Source organism: Embiotoca jacksoni, unplaced genomic scaffold (assembly GCF_022577435.1).
Source record: "Embiotoca jacksoni isolate LCO1_2020_lvr unplaced genomic scaffold, fEmbJac1.0.p SCAF_7, whole genome shotgun sequence".
NCBI classification, from domain to species: domain Eukaryota; kingdom Metazoa; phylum Chordata; class Actinopteri; family Embiotocidae; genus Embiotoca; species Embiotoca jacksoni.
In genome coordinates this window covers 6,677,340-6,695,808 of record NW_027185425.1, presented here as the reverse complement: position 1 = coordinate 6,695,808, position 18,469 = coordinate 6,677,340, and the positions used below count along the sequence as shown (strand labels likewise).

The 18,469-nt window shown below is 40.6% G+C and overlaps 1 protein-coding gene across 3 annotated transcripts in view; it reads left to right on the top strand.

Moving 5' to 3' along the window:
• The window catches only part of vps50 (VPS50 EARP/GARPII complex subunit), a 104,276-nt gene that overhangs the window by 71,044 nt on the left and 14,763 nt on the right, over positions 1-18,469 (top strand). For 2 of the 3 annotated variants that reach the window (XM_069176308.1, XM_069176307.1), the window contains 3 exons: positions 679-756; positions 1,156-1,236; positions 17,028-17,176. In XM_069176308.1, coding sequence (XP_069032409.1) covers positions 679-756; positions 1,156-1,236; positions 17,028-17,176 — 308 coding nt within the window. The remainder of the gene's footprint in view (positions 1-678; positions 757-1,155; positions 1,237-17,027; positions 17,177-18,469) is intronic. The other variant, XM_069176309.1, reaches the window with a different exon arrangement.

Genomic DNA, 18,469 nt, shown 5'->3' with positions numbered 1-18,469 from the left:
CAGACCGTACCTGCCTCCTTAATGACTACATCCAGTTTGTCAAATTAAAAATGTCTCAAGGCCATACCGAGATCACTTTTGACTTCATCAGGGTTATTTCTACAACCGTTTTTCAGCGACAGGATATGTAGTGTTCCTCCTCATGTTTAAATCGAACCTCACGTGCGAAGCTGGTGGAAGACTAATTCTAAAAGTAGTCAGTCCAACTCGAGAGTGTGAAGCTCTGTGAACAGCATTCAAAAGTTCAAATCCACATACAATAAGGGCAAACCCGACAGTAGCTGCTAATTCTAAGCTTTCACTGAGCTTTCTATCTCATCTGAGAGATGTTAAACGGACATATTTGAGAAGGAAGAAGCGTATCGGCCAGTTTTCACAGCCCCCATCGAAGTTCCTCATCAGTTTCAGAACAAATTCATGTTTGACTACTGCACACCAGATACGACTGTCCAATTTAGGAATCTTTGCTTGTTTTAGATTAAAGAAAATTGAAATGTGAACCAAGAAAAGTGTACATATATACAAGAGTAATTCCAAACATTATTGTCATGAATCCACGTCTTTGTTTACTTAATTTAAGTTTCCATTTCTGTGGTACCTCCTCCACAATGTCACTTAAAATTTGAGATTTGTGCTTCTTGTTTTTTTCCTTTCTTGCCGTCCATTCGTCCTCCATAGCCCGTCCCAAGCCCGTCCTTGTCTACTGCGGGTGGCAGAGATGCGGGCCCTGCCAGGGTGGTGGGCCCTGCTTGCTTGGTAAGAGTACAACCTGAAGTGTTATGACTAATAAACAGGGTTGTACTGCCGTGTGAGTCCAAACCACCAGCCAACATGTCCTTAGATGTGCGTAATTTGCTCTCTAAAATGACATCAAGCACATGAGAGGGATTTCAGAGGCGTTTAGATGCTGTGCTTTGACCCTTCTCTATTCGCCCACTTGTCATCTCCTGTAGTCAGTGTGATTGTCTGATTTTGATGTGTGTAACTCCTCACCTCTTTAGGATTAGAATCGGCTTGAGGCAGGAAGTGAAAGATTCTCTTGTGTCCGACTACATGAGATGAGAGCAGATGCTGCGGTGTGGGTGCGTGTGCGTGTGTGTGTACCTTCACACTCTGCCAGAGTTTGTGCACTAACTGTGTGTATGTATCCTACAGTATGAGTCATCAGGTCTGGGCCTTATCAGCAGCCGACTGAGAACCACACTGAACCGGATCCAGGAGAGCCTCATTGACATGGTAGGACTGCAACGCTCGCTCTTCCTCTCTCCTTTCTGCCTCACCATCTCCTCTGCTCGCGCTCTTTTTCTTTTTCCATCTCTTTTCTAACTCATCGCCGGTCTCATTTTCTGACACAAACGTGCTCTCTCCGCTCTACACCCCGTATCCTCGTGCACCTCTTTCCTCTTTACGCCTCTCCCTTTAGTTTTAGTCCATCCAATCCATCCACATTAACCGCGCCGTCTGTGTGGCTACAGCCAGTGTCGCCACAAAATGCATTATGGGTCGTCATTATGTGGCCAGTGGTCACCCTCACACACATCCCCCCCTTGTTTTAATGGGCAGATCGGGATGGATGTGTGTGCTATTCCATTAGGGCTCTCAATCACTGCTCCCTTCTGTAATACCACACAGTAACAGTTCGTGTGGTGCAGTCCACACTCTTCACTCTGTCTCTCCTTTTACATGGTGATACAAGTATCATCCCATACTTTTGTTTTTAATTTGTCTCCATATCTGGTAGCCATCTCAGCCTGTTTTTCCAAGAAACTATGCATTGACTTAATCTGGCCTCAATTTACAATGTCAGTGAAGTTTTACTCCCCTGGAGGGAAATATTAAATACTGCTGATATTTTGTCTTGTTTTTCTCACGAATAGTGTCTAATTATGTGTGAACAGCTCACTGAACTCATGTTTTAGTCATTCTGCTTTAAATTTAAATGTTAATACCAAAAATCAACAAGCCCTTTTTTATTAATTTAAAAATGAATACTCATATATGTCAGCTGTGTACATTGTTATTCAGAAGGGTCCATTTGTGCTGCTCTGTAAACCACTTTTATTTCAGACAAATATTAATCCCACAGCCACTCTATTGGAAAATATAAAGACACAAGTTGTGACTCCCAATACTCCACCAGCTCTGTAAATAAAAAAGGAAATATGGTCTTTTCCCAATCGTGAAATCCTGAACATTTTTTTTTCTTTTTTGTAAACCTGTGGGGCTTTATGTCCGTTTCTCTTAAATATCCTTGTGTCTCCTCATTCAGGTAACTCCACAAAGCAGGCGACAAACTGTTGTCCTGAAGCTACTAACTATGATTCTGAATTATTTTTCTGCTAAAAGAAAAGAGCTGACAAACACTGGTTTCGTTCAATTCTGACTTCACAGAATTAGGGATGGGTAGCAGACTTTGATACAGAGTTGCTTTAGTAGCCTATTGTTTACTACCAAAAGATGTTCTGTCATCGAGCACCAAATGTGATACCTGAGCTACATCCACACTGACACATTTTCAAATTTATGCAGAGGTAATTCTGATCAGTGTCTGCCAAGCCAGATGAAATGACTCGATTTCAACTAAATCTAGCACACTTTTTTTCCAAAAAAATGTTGGGCCGCATATCTTAGTTGAGTGCGCGTTGAAAAGACTGCAAGCTTCTGTGCACAGCTGATTTACTTAATTACATTTTCTTTTTCTTAAAATGGATTTTATATAATTAGTATTAAAAAATAAATCAGAAACTGGTATTGAAGTCAAGGTATCTATACTAAGTTTTTGACTGATGCCCAGCCTAATACAGTATGTATAATGAACAGTATCAGGAGTTGTCAGCTGACTTTTCCTACCAATAACAATTCCATGACAAGTTATTGTGGCAATCATCCACAGTATATCACATCAGAAAACAAAGGAAGGCAAACTGAGGGAATCTTTGTCCAGTCAGCATCAACTTTGTATGCTATGCATGATATCTGCTCTCCTCTCACCCCAACTGTTTAAGACGGATGGCCGCCAACCTCTCAGTCTGGTTCTGTTAGTGGTTTTCTTCCTGTTAAACGGGAGTTTTTCCTTCCAGCTGTCGTTCATTGTTGAGTTTCTCATTATAGTATCGTCGGGTTTCGACCGTACTATGTTAAGATTACCAATTTTTGTAACTTGGTGCTACTGTATATGTATACAACTGAAGTGACTATAATCAGCAGTTTTCCACAGCAGAGAGCACAGAGTATCTGAAGCACATCTTTAAAACAAAGCTTTCATTCGACAATGCAGCATAATGGTATTTGGCTGTGATAGCAGTGCTGACTTCTGTAATGTTTATTGCTGAGCAGTTTTGTAGGTGGCATTAAGTAGAAGTCAAAAAATGCAAATAAGTCATGAGGGAAGAGGGAATAAAACAGATAAAAGTCTAAATGAAGAATAAATGATTAAAACTTTCAATTGTGTTATGCAGCGACATGTTTTCTTCCCTTTAAGTGGCCCGACAGCAGCTATTTACACCCGAGTCATTGTCTGGGTAAATTGTGAGCGGTTTTCAAATCGCAGACAGGATGCGGCTGACATGCTCGGTGCTCAGCGGCCTCCTTTGGAGAATATGTACACCTTCTGAACTGTTCAGCTGATCAAATGCACTCAGTCGGACAGGCAATCCGATTCGATGCTGAGAGAACAGAAGAACACTGAGCTGTGTTCGGGTTTCTGTGAGGGAGCGCGAGATCTCTCTGAAGACAAAACCGTGCTAACCCCAAACCATGTGGATGCACATGCACATTTCAGATTAGCATAATCATATCACTCTGTGCCTGATTAAGAGCTATTTCTAACCACCTCGGAGGAAGGACGGCGTCGGGCTTTGTAGCTACACCTATCCTCTCTCTCTAATGTATTGGCGAATGCTTTCAGCCTCTCTTTTCTCATATGCAAAACAATTTTAGCTCGTCTCAATAAATCATTCAATGTTGGAAAAATGCCCTATTTTCCAAACTAACACAGGGCTTACTATTTCTTTGTCTTGCTTTCTTTCTGCTCGTCCGTGTTTCACGTCATGACCTGCGCACATAAATCGCACAAACACAGTCAAGAGTTAATACTCTATATGTTGTCATATATTTCTAATTTAACGGTTCTCTTAGATCTGGCGGTGTGGGGGGGGGCACGGCTGATAAATCTTGACTCGTGTATTCGCGTAGAGAAGAGAAACTCTTCCACCTGCATACAAATAGACACACCCTCACACTCCAGAGATTGAGACATGGTAGACCTCATTTGTAAACAGATTAGAAAGTTAATTGCAGACTGCATGTCAATTGAGCTGCCGAATCCTTGCGGTTTTGTTCCCCTGATTTGCCGTTGCAACTGTTTGACTCCAAAACCGATGCGTTGGTAATGACTCCGAGTCCCATATGAACACCAGCGAGATTCCATCTCATCTGGTCTCGGGTACACGCTGGCTTCAGTCTAAATTGGGCGCACCAGTGGGGGGAAGTAAAATATCATTCCTTAGTTTATGTTCCATTTCCCTGCCTCCTGTAATCTTGATTACCTTCCCGAAACCCCATCGCTCGTCTAATTTTGACAGTTTTCTTTTGGAGTTCACTCGCTGTGGACTTAGAATATTTAATTTGCGGTATTTGGAAGGGTTTCAAGGTTTGGGAGAAACATCGGAGAGTGGCAGAGAGATGTATTGTCGCGCTCCATAAAACGCTTGTTAATGTTTAATTACATGCGCTGTCATCCACGCCAGTTTCAAGTTCAGATGTCTTACCTTTAACTAAATGAGAAGCTCTGAATTATTTTCCTGAAAGGGCATCAGCTGTTGTGTAAAATAATGATTTGGTTTTAAATCCGCTCTTTAAAAAAAAAAAAAAAAATCATATCCTCGGGTGAGATGGCTCGGGACAGGTTAGACGACTGTTCCATATCAGAATAATGCCATGAACCTTGTCTGTGGCCATACTGACGCTGCCAGACGGTTACGCTGTGACAGCTGTTGAGAGCCTTTGATACGGGCCACATTGTGCGAAGAGCAGACAAAGGCTAGCATATGCAGTGAAATGACAGGAAAGCCCCTGCTGGCTCACCGACCTCTTTCCTCTCTCACCACCCCTCAATTCTTCTTTCAACCGGTCTCCCCTGTTTCTCTCAATGCTTTATTTTTCCCTTCACTTTTCCTCCTTCCATCTTATCTGTTCGCCCCATCGCCTCCGTCTCCTCAGCAGCTGTGTGATTACATGCCTCTCAACTCTCAGCACAAACAAACACACACGTATTGTCCCTCGGATTATTTGTGCTTCTGGCTCAATATACAATGGTGTGTTTGTGTGTGTATTTATTTCACTGTTCACCATCGGCACAGATCTCAAGATAGCATCGAGATCATGTTTGATTTTCTTTCTCTCCGAGTAGTTGTGTGTGTGTGGTGTGTTTGTGTGCCCATATGCCTGCTCATTGGTACTCAACGTTTTTCAGGCTTGGCACTGAAACAGCAGCGAGTCGGGCAATATCTGTATTGGCATTAGTAATCTGGCAGCGAGGGTGGCTGCAGAAATGCACACAAAAACACACTCCGACAGTCAAGAAAATACACATAAAAAGCCATCCTGAAACTCAATGGACAAATGAGCACATTTACAGATGTCACTCCGACTTTGATCTGCGTCTGTCTGTCTCGCTTCTCGCTCTCTTCCCGTCAGTCTCCCAGTGCGGAGTTACAATCTCTAAGCATGTGTTGCTGTTGTCGTGGTTTGTTACACTGGCTTGGCACAGCCAACTGGCACGTTGCCTCTCATGAGAAACGCGCGCACACGTACACTACATTTCACACACATACGCTGAACACTGAACCCAGCCATTAGTCCCGCGTCTCTCACGAGGGCCCATCACTGTCCATACCGGTGTCTTTGTTGCGGCCTGCTGTCTCGCTCTGTGAGAGGTGCAACAATCCAGAGGGGACCGCCATTTGATGGGAATTATAAATCATAATTAAGCGCCGCGGTGTGACTGTTTATGCTGTGGTGAGAGAATTGACATTTCGCTGGGGTTTCAGTGGAGCGCGTTGCGTCGCTGCGTGGATAGGCCCAGCTGCAGGTCACGCTCCTCAGCTGTGATGAGGAGACGGTTCATCCCCCTGGATGCAGTAACTCGGCTCCCTCTGCGTAACCTCGTCAACCTCTGCCAATGACTCATCACCCCTCCCCCAGGACGGACACAGTGATAAGCAAAAATGATGCGCTTTAATTTAAATCCTTTAATTTGTGATCCGCATTCCCTGTAATCACAACATCCCGCTACATACATTTTATTTTGGTTAATTCCTGTTTAGCTGTCCGAACCCAAACGTCCCGAGCAAAGCCTTTTATTCCTGTACGCTGGTAGTTTTGTCAGGGCAAAGCAGGTGAGCAGACGGGCGGCTGCGGGAGAAGAAGTTGCCAGAAATAGGCTTAGAGGGGCCCGGCGATGTCGCGCAAAATAAATGAAGGCCTTAATTCCATTTGACATTTATCTAATGAGAACCAAATTTCTCGTATTAATGTGACAAAGAGGCACAATAGGATCCACTTGACAGTAATTGCCCGGCAACCAGTCCACCCCATGTGGCCATAAATCTTTATGGACTGGATTGGAGGTCTAAGCAGTCAATCACGATAGATTGAGATACTTGAGCTGCGAGATCAATTTTCAACTCCCAGCTTGAAGCTTACTTCATAACAAGTGTGATTACAGAATTACAAAACTGTGGGATTTTACTAAAGCTTTCAAAATTAGGGATTTTAATGTATTTCTTTATTTATTTCAGTATTTCATGCTGGTAAATGTAATTTGAAGCTGGGTTTGGCCGGTTTTTGCGTCATTGGGCAAAACTTCCCTAAAAATCTTTCAGCATCTTGTGCATCAAGTGGTCTGAGAAAACAATAAACTTCTGAACCTTTTCTTGGCTGACTTTAGAAAATCTGTTGACTGAGACGTATAGGTCATTTCAGAGAGAGGACATTTCTACTGGCAGCTCTACAAATGCAGATGTGCACATACCTTCAGATATATAGCCTGATTCAGTGGCAGACAATCCTGGATAAGAAATTGCTAGTCCAGCACTGGCAATAAGAGACTCTGACCCCCCCCTGTTTCAAATCTCCTCCCTCGGAGGCGCATGGCGCTGAGGTTAATGTCCCAAGTGGTGGGCCAGGGCTGGTGTCACCAGACGGGGACCCTGCATCGGCCTCCACAGTCAATGTCAGGTCTGTCTTTCCTTGGGCCAGGGCACCGGGAGAGTGCTTCTTAGTTAGAGGTGGTGGGTGGTACAGGTGCATCTGGGTGGGAACCAGGCCTAGACTATGGGGTGTTTTTTAACCGCAATGCCCGTCTCGCAAGGGCAATAGCTTGCCCTCGCCTGCCACAGCCTTGACCAAAGGAGGTGTGCAGAGGTTTGGTTTTTGACCTTTTTCAGAAAATTGCCTACCCCAGTTTTAAAAGTGCTTTAATACTGTAAGTGTTGGTCTCCTGACTGGTTTTCAAAAGATCACAACTTTGTTTGGTTCTTCTTTAACTATTTCCTTCCACTTTTGATTTATTGTTTGTTTTGTTTAGTTAGGCTTTAGGATCTCTCTGTATAATCATCTGTCTTAGTTTTGTTTATTGGTTCCAAAAGCAACGGCACACAAATTACTTTTACAGATGACAAACATAATAAAAAAAAAATGTTTTAAATAAAAGTGCCAAGAAAGTCAGTGGTTGAATTTTGATAATGAAATATGTTCAAGTAATTTTACTATTACAAAAGACAAAACAAATCACTGCTTTGAGCTTTGTAAATTTGTGGCCTTGCTGGTGTTTATTGTCTGCTGGGACAGGAAAGTGAAATGTCTGAGTTTTGAATGTTTTTATTAAGTTTTGACACAGAGAGAGCTCCTAACTCCCCTCAGGTGTCTGCTGATGCTGACAGCGCCTCCAGTACTCACCTCAAAATTAGCTCGGACCGCTACCCAAAATTGTGCTGCTCAACAAATCACCCAGTGGACATGCAGGGGAAACCCAATAATAAGGCAGATGCTGACTTAACACTCGAGAAAAAAACAAAACAGAATGTGTTTGAGTCAACAGAAACCCATCACATGAAATGCAGCCTGTGGCTGTTTCAGTGAAATACAGGAGCCAGTAGCTATTGTTTGTGTACTGCACACATGCAGGAGAGTTATTTAGGAACTGCTAGAGGCGGAGCTCAAACGGGTGGTATTTGTGTTTAATATAAGGATGTTATGTGTTTTGTGCACGTATGAGATGAAGATGTGAGATGAGTGGAAGCTAGTAGGATTTTCGCCCGTGGAGCTGCAATCCTTTTTCTGAGAGGAACTCTTCATCCTGATTGATACAGAGCTTTAGTGCCACTTCTCCTTTAGGCATTATGGGAACGGAATTACACGTCCCATGTGATATCACAAAGCAGTGGAGTCTCCTTGTACTAGAGCGGCCACCCACACAAATGCTGCACATATTCACACACATGCATCTATTTTAACTGTCTGTCCTCATTAAGAATCATTTTCAGCTTGGTAAATACCTCATCCCTCTAGTCTTTGATCTGTTTAAGGAGAAACAGTAGAGATTGATAGTCATCAAGCTCTTGCTATATCCCTGTTTTTCAGTCTTATTCAAAGCTTTGCTCTTATCAGTTTTGAAATCCCTCCCTGGATGTTTAGTTTTATTTTCACTGGGAATTCCAAAGTTTGATGTCTAGATGATTTGACAAAGCAGATAAGCTCCATGACTTTGATGCTTGATGTCTTCATACTTAACAATGCTGTTGGTCCACAGAAGGAATACTAACTGAAGTGGATGTTTAGGCAGGCTGTTCTTTCAAATACTGGATGTTTGCAAACCTCACAGAACCAAATAAAGAAAGTCTTCCCAAAGGCTTTGGGGTTGTGCTGCTCTCCAAAATTATTAATCAAATTATGGTTCAGCTTCAAATGACTGCAGCTGTAGTGAATTGTTTCAAAGCCTTTCTGGGGTTTTTTTTGCGTTTCATTTTCTGCAAACTCCAGAAATCTCTTTATTCATGAATTCCTGCTGATAGATGCAATTGCTGTCACACTCTGCCTCATTCATCTATTTTGTACCACTTATATTAATTATTGATCATCTATAAAGACTTATCTTGCCAGTTGGTAAGAAAACAGCATGACTGAGAAACTGCAGTATCTCATAGACAAAAAAAAAATAAAAAAAAATGGATGTAGCCTCCATGATGTCACCCAAAACTTTTCTGAAGAGTAGTTTTTAAGGCTCAGCATGGGTGGCTGCAACCTTCGTCATATTGGCAATGCCTCACTCGGCTTTAGTCCCCGCTAATCCAAAATTGGTTAAAGAGGTGATGTGTGGGTGGAGCTGAGGCGGGCTGAACGAAGCTTGCTCGCTCAAACCAGCACAGTGGAGAGGCTCAGGCTGACAGTCAATAGCTAAAATTTGGCTCCCACCTGTCACTTAAAGCAGCTCAACCTTAATTATGGTAACTGTACTAAGGCCTTAAGCCTTAGTACAGTTTAAATGGGGCAGTTGCAGTGGTCCTGAAAGGGGAAATTTTCTTTAGGGGCCAAAATCACTTTTTGTTTTACCAGCCTGTAAACATGTTTCTTTCTGCTGTGAAGTTGGTCGTTTTAACAGAGGTCTGAGGGGATTGACTCACTTTTGGAGCCAGCTTCCAGTGGCAAACTGAGGACCTTCTGTATTTTTGTAATATACAATGGAGATTTGATACTTGATATACATTATAATAAAATTTATTTTCCTGGGGTTAAACAAAAACTTCTGCTGTCACTTTGTCAAGCTGAAGCTATTTAATGAGTGCACTGCTTTTCATAGCACAATGTTTTCAGTGATAGAGCAGTTCGTTTTCATGAATTCAATAAATCGATTTACTCTTAGAAAATTAATTGAAAACAATTATTGTGATTATCAGTAATTTTTCTTGCAAAAATAAAATCAAAACAAAAACTCATTTCCACTTCCTCAAAAGTGAAAAATTGTGTTCTTTTCATTGTCCTCAGTGATTAAAAGGTGAACGTGAATAAATAAGCAATTTGAAGATGTCAACTTGTGCTCTAGGAAGTTGTTTTGTTTATGTACCAATTTGGTGTAGCTTAGTTTAAAAAATGCTCCTTTAGTTGTAGCTATCACAGCTTTAAATTATCGTCCTATACGTCAAAGGTTTGAATGACTTTCGTATACCTCGACTTTATTTTTGTTAAGACCTATCCAGGGGCAAAGTGGTCTCAATTTAAAGAAAAGGCTAAATGTATCTGTCAGTGGGAGGTTTTAGCCTTTTTTTTTTTTTTTTTTTTACCAATCGCTCTGCAAAAATGTCTTAAAATGGCTCATTAACTCCAAGGCCACTTCAGAGTGCCAGCACTAGACAGATAATTAAAACACGGTGAGCCTACAAAGAAAGGAATTGTTCTCTGCCTCCAGTCTTGCTTTTTGGCCCCATTGTGTTAATTCAGATTATACTGAGCATTGAGACACCTACACAGATATTTCCTTTTTTTGTAATACAATAAGAAGTACCTCTCTTCTGAAAGGCTTCTTTGTGTTTTGTCCTTGTGGTGGACACTTGTCAGTGTTACTGGTCTTGAAATATACAAGGATGCAGTGTTTGCTGAAAATCCCCTTGAGTTGCTACGTCTCCTTTCCCTGTGTCCTTTGTGGGCATGTCCTGGGCCCGATGGTGGTTCTGATAAACCCAGCTTGTGCTCCCGCTTATTTGAGGACAGCAATGTACACATTTTGGCCCGGGGAGGCCAATGTTTTGAAAGAGGGGTAAAAGAGTCCATCTAGGTCAAACTGGAAAGATCATCATTGAACTGAGGAGGTGGTTCACAACACCACGTATCAGCCACTTGCATTGCAGTCCTCAGTTCCCTGCCCAGGTACATAAACAACATTCACATCTGGACCCTCACGACTCAAGAGATGGCAGGGTAGGTCAACAACCCCAAAACCGCTCATACCATGATTATTATTGGCCCTAAAGACTCACAGGATGCCGTGGTGGGTCTCACTTGTGACCGCAACATCTGTCAAAGTGTTAACAAACCCGCAAGAGGTTGAAAACTAGAACCTCCCTCTAGTGTGTTAGACACTAAGTAGTAATTCAGTTGAGAGGTGAAACGTCTTCAAGAAACTTAAATAAACCCAGTTGCCTTTGGGTAACAAGTAGGTTGACTCTGAGTTGGATGAATGAGAATCTTCACAGATATAAGCATCAGAAAACACACATTTTATTTCATGCAGTAACCCACCGATAAAACGTTTTATGGGTGATGGTAGGTTTAAATCTTGACTTTACATTTTTGGTATTGGGGCCACTTTTTTGTTTTACATTTAGGTCACAGATTGTGCCTTTGGTTTTTGGTGTTTCTGAGCAGTGTTGTGATATGAGCCACATAACTCTGCCTCTCCACAGGTCAGTGATGCAGTGGCAGCCTAAAAGTGGATGAAATGCTCAAAGTGATGATTGTAACTAAGTGGTCCAGACTGCGAATAGGAGTAGCTTAATGTTGTTTGCCACGGCTCGCTACCCTGCTTAATGATATATTGTTGTCTTCATTTCTTGTGTTTTAGCAGAAATCTTTGCGCCGCAGTTTAAACTGAGTCAGAGCTTGATGATCATTTACATTAGTACACGGAGGTGAATGTCTTCACAGTGACAAATGAAAGCAAGCATATTTTCTTCCCAACACCTGCCAAATTGATGTCTGCAATATAGGAGACTGCCTCTGGGAATTTGTAACATTTCCAGTGAAAAGCTTTTTGACTTGTAAATATCTTCTGAGTGAACTGTATGTACTCAGCCTTTGGCTCTTACACAGAGGCTGCTGTGGAAAATGAAAGATTTTCACTGATCAACTGATGAATGATTTTATTGTTTCAAAGAGGAAATAATTCAAAGGGTTTTCATAATAAACTCAATGCAGCAACTCGCAATCACTAATAATAGATACATGCCAATTTGGCATTTGTCAAAACTTTTGTTGTTGTTTTTAACAAAACAATGAATCAACTATTTATAAGGGGTTTAATGTCACATGCTATAGACTGAAACCTCAAATTCTATATTATTCAACTTATTTAGTGTTTAATATTATAATATAATACTGTATTTAATGACTGAAGGAATATTTTTGGAATCGGTTAAACAAAATGATTTTTACTAATTGTTTAGTTTGTGAAATAGTGAAAATATTTGACTCATAAGCCCTCTTCAAATGCCTCATTTTTGTTTTACCAAAAGCTGAAGGAATTCAGTTTACTATGACATAAAACAGAGAGAAGTCGTAAATCCCCTCATTTGAAAAGCTCCAACAAGAGAATTTGGGGAATTTTTTTATACTGATTTTAAGAAATATGACTGGAAAGATTTTTGATCATCAAAATAGGTGCCTAAGAATCTTCTGTCAATCAACTAATCAATAAATCAACGAATAGTTTTAGCTCTTTTTTAGGACACAAACACATCTCACATATAGATACTCTGCACACATGAAGTTGTGTGCCATCAGCTTGCCAGGAATTGGTCAAATGTCACTGACAGTTGTCATCTTTAAGAAAATACTGAGAATCTCCACTGTGCAAATATTATCAGTCTATATAGTTTACTCTCTGCACTCCACTGTGAAAATGCACTTCCATTATTTATCTCAGTGGGACAGCAGAGAAAAGTTAAAATTCCTCCTAAGTATCTCCAGCAGCTGCAGGATATAAATCAAATGAAGCATGACCTCGTCACTATAAGTCACGCCATATGGAAATGTCTACCTCATCCCTCCCTTCTTCTTTAGCCCTTTGTATGACTTTGAAAAATCTATCACTGACTCTTAATTTGTCCAATATGTCATTATTCTGCCACGTGTACTTGGTGACACAGCAGGCACATGCTGTTAGTTTACTTTTATCTCACGAAATCCATTTGTCATTTTGATGGAGTGTCATCATAACAGTGAAAACATAATTGTTTGTGCAGTTTTATCTTTGAGGATATCAAATAACAAACAGTCGGTTACAGCAGGTTTATAGAGGATCTGATATCTTGATCAGCGAGTCAATTATTCAGGTTGAATTTTACTTGTTTTCTGATGGATCTGTGGAAACCAGCAGCTGCAGCTTGTTGATGCCAACAGCGTCAAAGATTACTGTGCTTGAGTCATGATTGTGTCACGGACTGGCTCAGTGTATGTGACAAGGAGGGAGGTGAATGTGCCAATAAAGGGCTTTATTTGGAAGTGAAGTATTTATTAAAGGATGAAGAAAGCAAATTGAGCCAATAAGTGTCATATATCATTTGTGTAAATTAATACATGGGAACAAATAAGGACGCAATTAAATTGTGAGTATTTGTATCCATTATATTAACATGCTGGAGGTCTTTACAAGATTCAGACAGGATTTGCATGATTATCCCCAAAACTTATCAGAAACATTCAGGGCCACTTTTATATGTTTTTATATCAACTCATGTTTGCAATTGTGATCATTTATTGATAATTAAGCATCAACTCAACATGAATTTGTCATTCGGGGTTGATACTGTATGTAACGAGATTAAAAACCCTCTTGCGGGTTGTTGCAAGCTGTCGAAGCTTGGCCCACATCTAAGATTGTGTTTGCGTTCCTTTTCTCGCCTCACAATAAGAAAAATAGATGCATAACATCCTAAATGTCATGGGTGTTGTTTGTTTCTTTCTGACATAGTTTATTTTCAGTCCAGCTTTTGCTTTTACCGGAATAATCCCTGCAGAGCTACATGCATTGGAAGAGAAAAAAAAAAGCTTTTCTCCCAAAGGTCTTTCATGAGCCAATTTATGCTAAAAGAGCACAGTCAATGAAAGGTCGAGCATCATGTGAAGCGACTAAATATAGACCAAACCAGACTCTGCTGTAATGTCAGACTAATGCAGCTGAAGTTTAACTGATTTGATTAATTTAAAGGAGGAGACACCAGCATTACTAATATAGCCCCAATTAAAGGGAAGACACTATAATGGGAAAAGAGAGCGAAATTATAAGAAATGCAAATAAAAGCTCAGCCGCAGTGTGGGGCCCTCAGAAGGGACATTATTATTTTTTTGATTTTTAAACTGTTATAACTCTTAAAATCTTTAACCAGTAGATGTTATTTATCTTACTGGTAAAGTCCTCATGTTGCTTCCTTTCTTTGATGTGCATGTAGAGGCTGGCGTAGATATAGAGGTGCCTTTCTCTCCGATGACATGTTGCCGCTTCATACTGAAAACCCCTGGGGGTACATTTTTATAGCAGGCACAGCATTCCCAGCAGAAGCAGATCTAAAAGAGGAGACGAGTCAAAGATGTGAATTTAGAATTCAAAAGCTTCAACGCACCAGGAAGAGAAAATGGCTCCGAGTGCAGCTGCATGTTTTGACCACAGTGTGGCTCCACTCTGCTGATATGTTACCCAACTATACAAAAAAAAAAAAAAAAAACACTTTCAGTTTGTCTGTAATTATTAACAGTTTATTTTGTATTTGTTTATGTGCAAGTTTCCCTTAATCTGGCACGTCAACTTTACAAATGGCCAGCAGCCGCAGTTGTGTTTTTTTTTAAAGTACTTTCCAAATCCTAAATCATTTGTCAAGTTCGAAGTGGGTACTAATGGCCTTTCTGGATTAACTCCATAACCACTAAACATTTGTTATGTTTATGTGCTGCGATGTGTTTGAAATGCTGGAGACTATCCTTCCTTTAGTGGCTTTAACTCGTTAGTGTTTGATGGCCAGCTTTATTTTTTATTTGGATCCCCATTAGTTTCCATAAAGAGGTCGTTAGTCTTCCTGTTGAAAAACAAAAACAAACAAAAAAAAAAAAAATTGACGCTGCATCAATAAAACCGAAAAGAACAGAAACAAAACTCAGAAAATACCCCAAAAAATGTCCATGCATGAAATAGTAAAAATTTTTTTTAACCTTTATTAGAAACATTTTTCACCAGCTAACACATCTGTGTAAGGTAGATTTTTATCATACAGTACTTTGGTTTATAGGAATTCACATGACAGCAGAATAAAATGAGGGGAAAAAAATAACTGTAAACTTTCCATAAATACTTCATCTTATATTATACTACAGCTTTTTCTTTTGAAAACAAAGGTTTTTTTTTCCAGCGTGCTGCTAGGTACAAACTCTTTAGCATACATACAAGAAAAAAATAAGCAGCTTGTATGAATCCTAAAAATAAACCAAATTTAATATCTGTATGCTTCAGTGGTTAACTTAATAAGTGAACACAAAAAAAAAGTGCAGCTTTAACGTGGCGCTGTGGAGTTTACAAGATCAGCTGTCTACAGGCCAATGTGTGGGCGCTTTGATGAACGCTCTGCAGCCTCTACCAACAGAAAGAGGTCTTGGATTGCAGTGAAACTCGCAGAAACAACATACCAAAGTGTTAATTATTATAAATCTGGTTTAATACTTTAATACAAAAATCAATAAAAAAAATAATGTAACCTCCTAATTACCCTGTTATTCACATCTTATAATATTTGATTTCACCAACTGTGTTTGATTCCATTTCATGTCTTGTTTTATTCACACTCTTGACTTTAAATAGTGCTACTTTATATTTGTGCAGAGTTGCTCTTGGGAGAGATATATTGCAGTCTCTGTGGGGAAGCCATTAGATTCCCACCGCTGTAAAAGTAACATAGACGAAGCGTTAATCTCCCGAATGAATTTCAGACTGATAATAGTCACAACACTGAAGGTTTGATTGAATGCTGAGTGATAAGTCAGAGGTTGTAGAAAGGTTGCGGTTATCACACAGGAAGAGACAGAATAGCACATCTGAACTATAAATTGCCCACAGAGCTGCATACTGAGCATTTTTTGTTGCAGGATGTATGCCGGGCTCTTAATGCATCTTATTTTAGTGAATAGACGGCTTCTTTTTAAAACAGTGCACGTGACTGTCTCTTTCATCTCCAGCTTCGTATCCAGTTTTCAGTGATGATAAACTGGTCAAACTCGTCAGCCTTTTATCATACAAGGTTGGATTTTTTTTTTAATGAATTCTTTACACTTTTCACATCAATAAGGAGTGATGTAATCATTTATTTTGACATTATGCTTTGATTTAATCCTTGTTCTAAAATAGCCCATCTCCACGTTTGCCGCTGTGTGCAGTCTTGGTAATACAAGCTGTCCTCTACTTACCTGGAATATTAGTGATCATCCACAATATTTGACCTAGACTGTGCAGGACTGCAGCATGTAAGAGGGACAATATGGTACAGCATTAATAGCTCCCATTTGTTCATTACCTGCGTGATTGCTATTGATCCGCCAGAGGATGTTTCATGGGTACAAAGCTCCATGTGCCAATATGGTTAATAATGGCACCGAGACATGCTTTATTAGAAATAATATCATCTGCTGTCCCGCACGGAATCTCAATGGCTTTTTATGCAGATACAGATCATTGTGATTGATGGGAAGGGAATCAGGTTGAAATCATTCTTTTTCTGTTTCGATTGTTTTTCAAATGAAGGGATAAAAGGATTGCTGGATAGAGAGGTGTGTTGGAATATATCAAATGGAAGATAAATGCCAGCGCTTGAGGAGTGTTTGGTCAGTAGAATTTTAGAGTGCTTTGGATGTGACTGAGTTCCATAACGTTGATTGAATTTCAGATTTTGCCTCCACACAGGGACACACCCTCATCGTTGTTATGTCAGCTTGACTGTGAGAGTAAGTGTATTGCAATACTTGTGCACAGTAGCAGCACAGAGATTTATTTAAATTACAGTTGTCTCTGTGCTTCTTCAAATCATATTAATAACCGGACTTGCAAATGCAAATACAGCTACGTTCAGTTATTGTATGCGAGTCATTTTGTGCCTTATTTAAGTTGCAAGGGCGTCTTTGTTTTTGTTCTGTTACAACTGAACAAGCTGGAGGATAACAACTGTGCGTTTCAGCCTCAGCATGCTAACTTGTCCGTCCGTCTTTGTTTCTTCCAGGAGGCTGTCGGGGAGAATGCAGGAGTCCATGGCCCAGCGGAGGACAGGAAGGAGAAGGTGCCCAGCCCCCATCTCAGTCAGCTGGTGGTCCTCACTAACAGTGGGACCCTGTACGGGCTGGCACAGAGGGTGGTGGCCACGGAGTCTCTGTAAGTAGTTTCAGCAAAACACTGGAAATAGCTGCACACTGAATCATTATATACTGCAAAGAAATCATCGGGTCAACATAAGATGTGCAATAGAGTGATTATATACAGGCTTATTATACATTACACGTAGCGATGGGTATTTCGAGCAAAAATACTGTTTGATATTGGCTGGGAAGTATTCGACTATTATATAAAGATACACAAACAAAGAAAAAGAGAGACTCTCTCTCACCGTAAACTCTGGCTCAACAAATGCCATCAAGCTTTAGTCTTTGACGAACCTGACGGGAAACTTAGTGGCCATCTTTATTATATGTGCCGTTGTTTGCTTTGCACGTCTAACATCTGACTGTTGATGTTCGGATGGACCATCTGCTCGGCGCTCTTTGTTTGTTGATCATGGGTGGTGGTGGTATCGCTGATGTGCTTTTCGACGGCCGTCAAGACGTGAGGCATTACAACCAAGCCATGTTAAAAACAAGAGAAAATATAGACAACAGTCACATCAAAAATTCTATTTTTTATGATTTACAAATGTGAAAATCATGACCCACCCCTAAATAACACAACTCCTGTCAGTATTGGACATTATTTCTCTGGCATGAATAAAAATGTATCCCATCATCCCATCTGGTGATTACAACATCAGTGCTTGTTTTATACAGCCACCTGTCTGATGTAACTCACCAGTAAAGTTCATCAAAGCATTCACTCTGATCAAGTCAGATCTTGAGGCCGATTCTCGCTCATCACCTCACCTCAGGATGGTCATCATGTCATTCAGCAGACAGCTCTGCCGTGCCTCCCTTTCCTCCTTTAATTTACTATTGGTGTTAAACTCGTAGTCACTCCCTCGCTGATTTACTTTTCTTCCTCTTGTTCTCCACGTGTGGTTTTTTTCCCCCACTCTGTCTCTGTCGGTTGCATCCACACACACACACACACACCACACATTGGTGCCCTCATGCATAATTAGGACAAGCTATCATCAGTGCTGACAACTGTTGAACCCTGAGAGGTCTGCAGAGTACAACAGCTTTATAATGAAAGTCTGTAAACCAGGGGCTCCGACAACACCGCTGCAAAAATGCTGAATAGGCTTATGATCTTTCACAAAATGCTTTTCATGTATTGAAGGCAGGCAACAAGCTCCGAAGAATAATGAAAGTAAAAGAGCAAAAGTGCAGAGGTGAAGATATTTCCTGGGTAAAGTTTGAAAGGAAGAGATTCTCTGGGGAGTAGGACACAGACTTATTCTGGGCAGACCTGCATGAGAAGCTTTTTTTCTGTCTG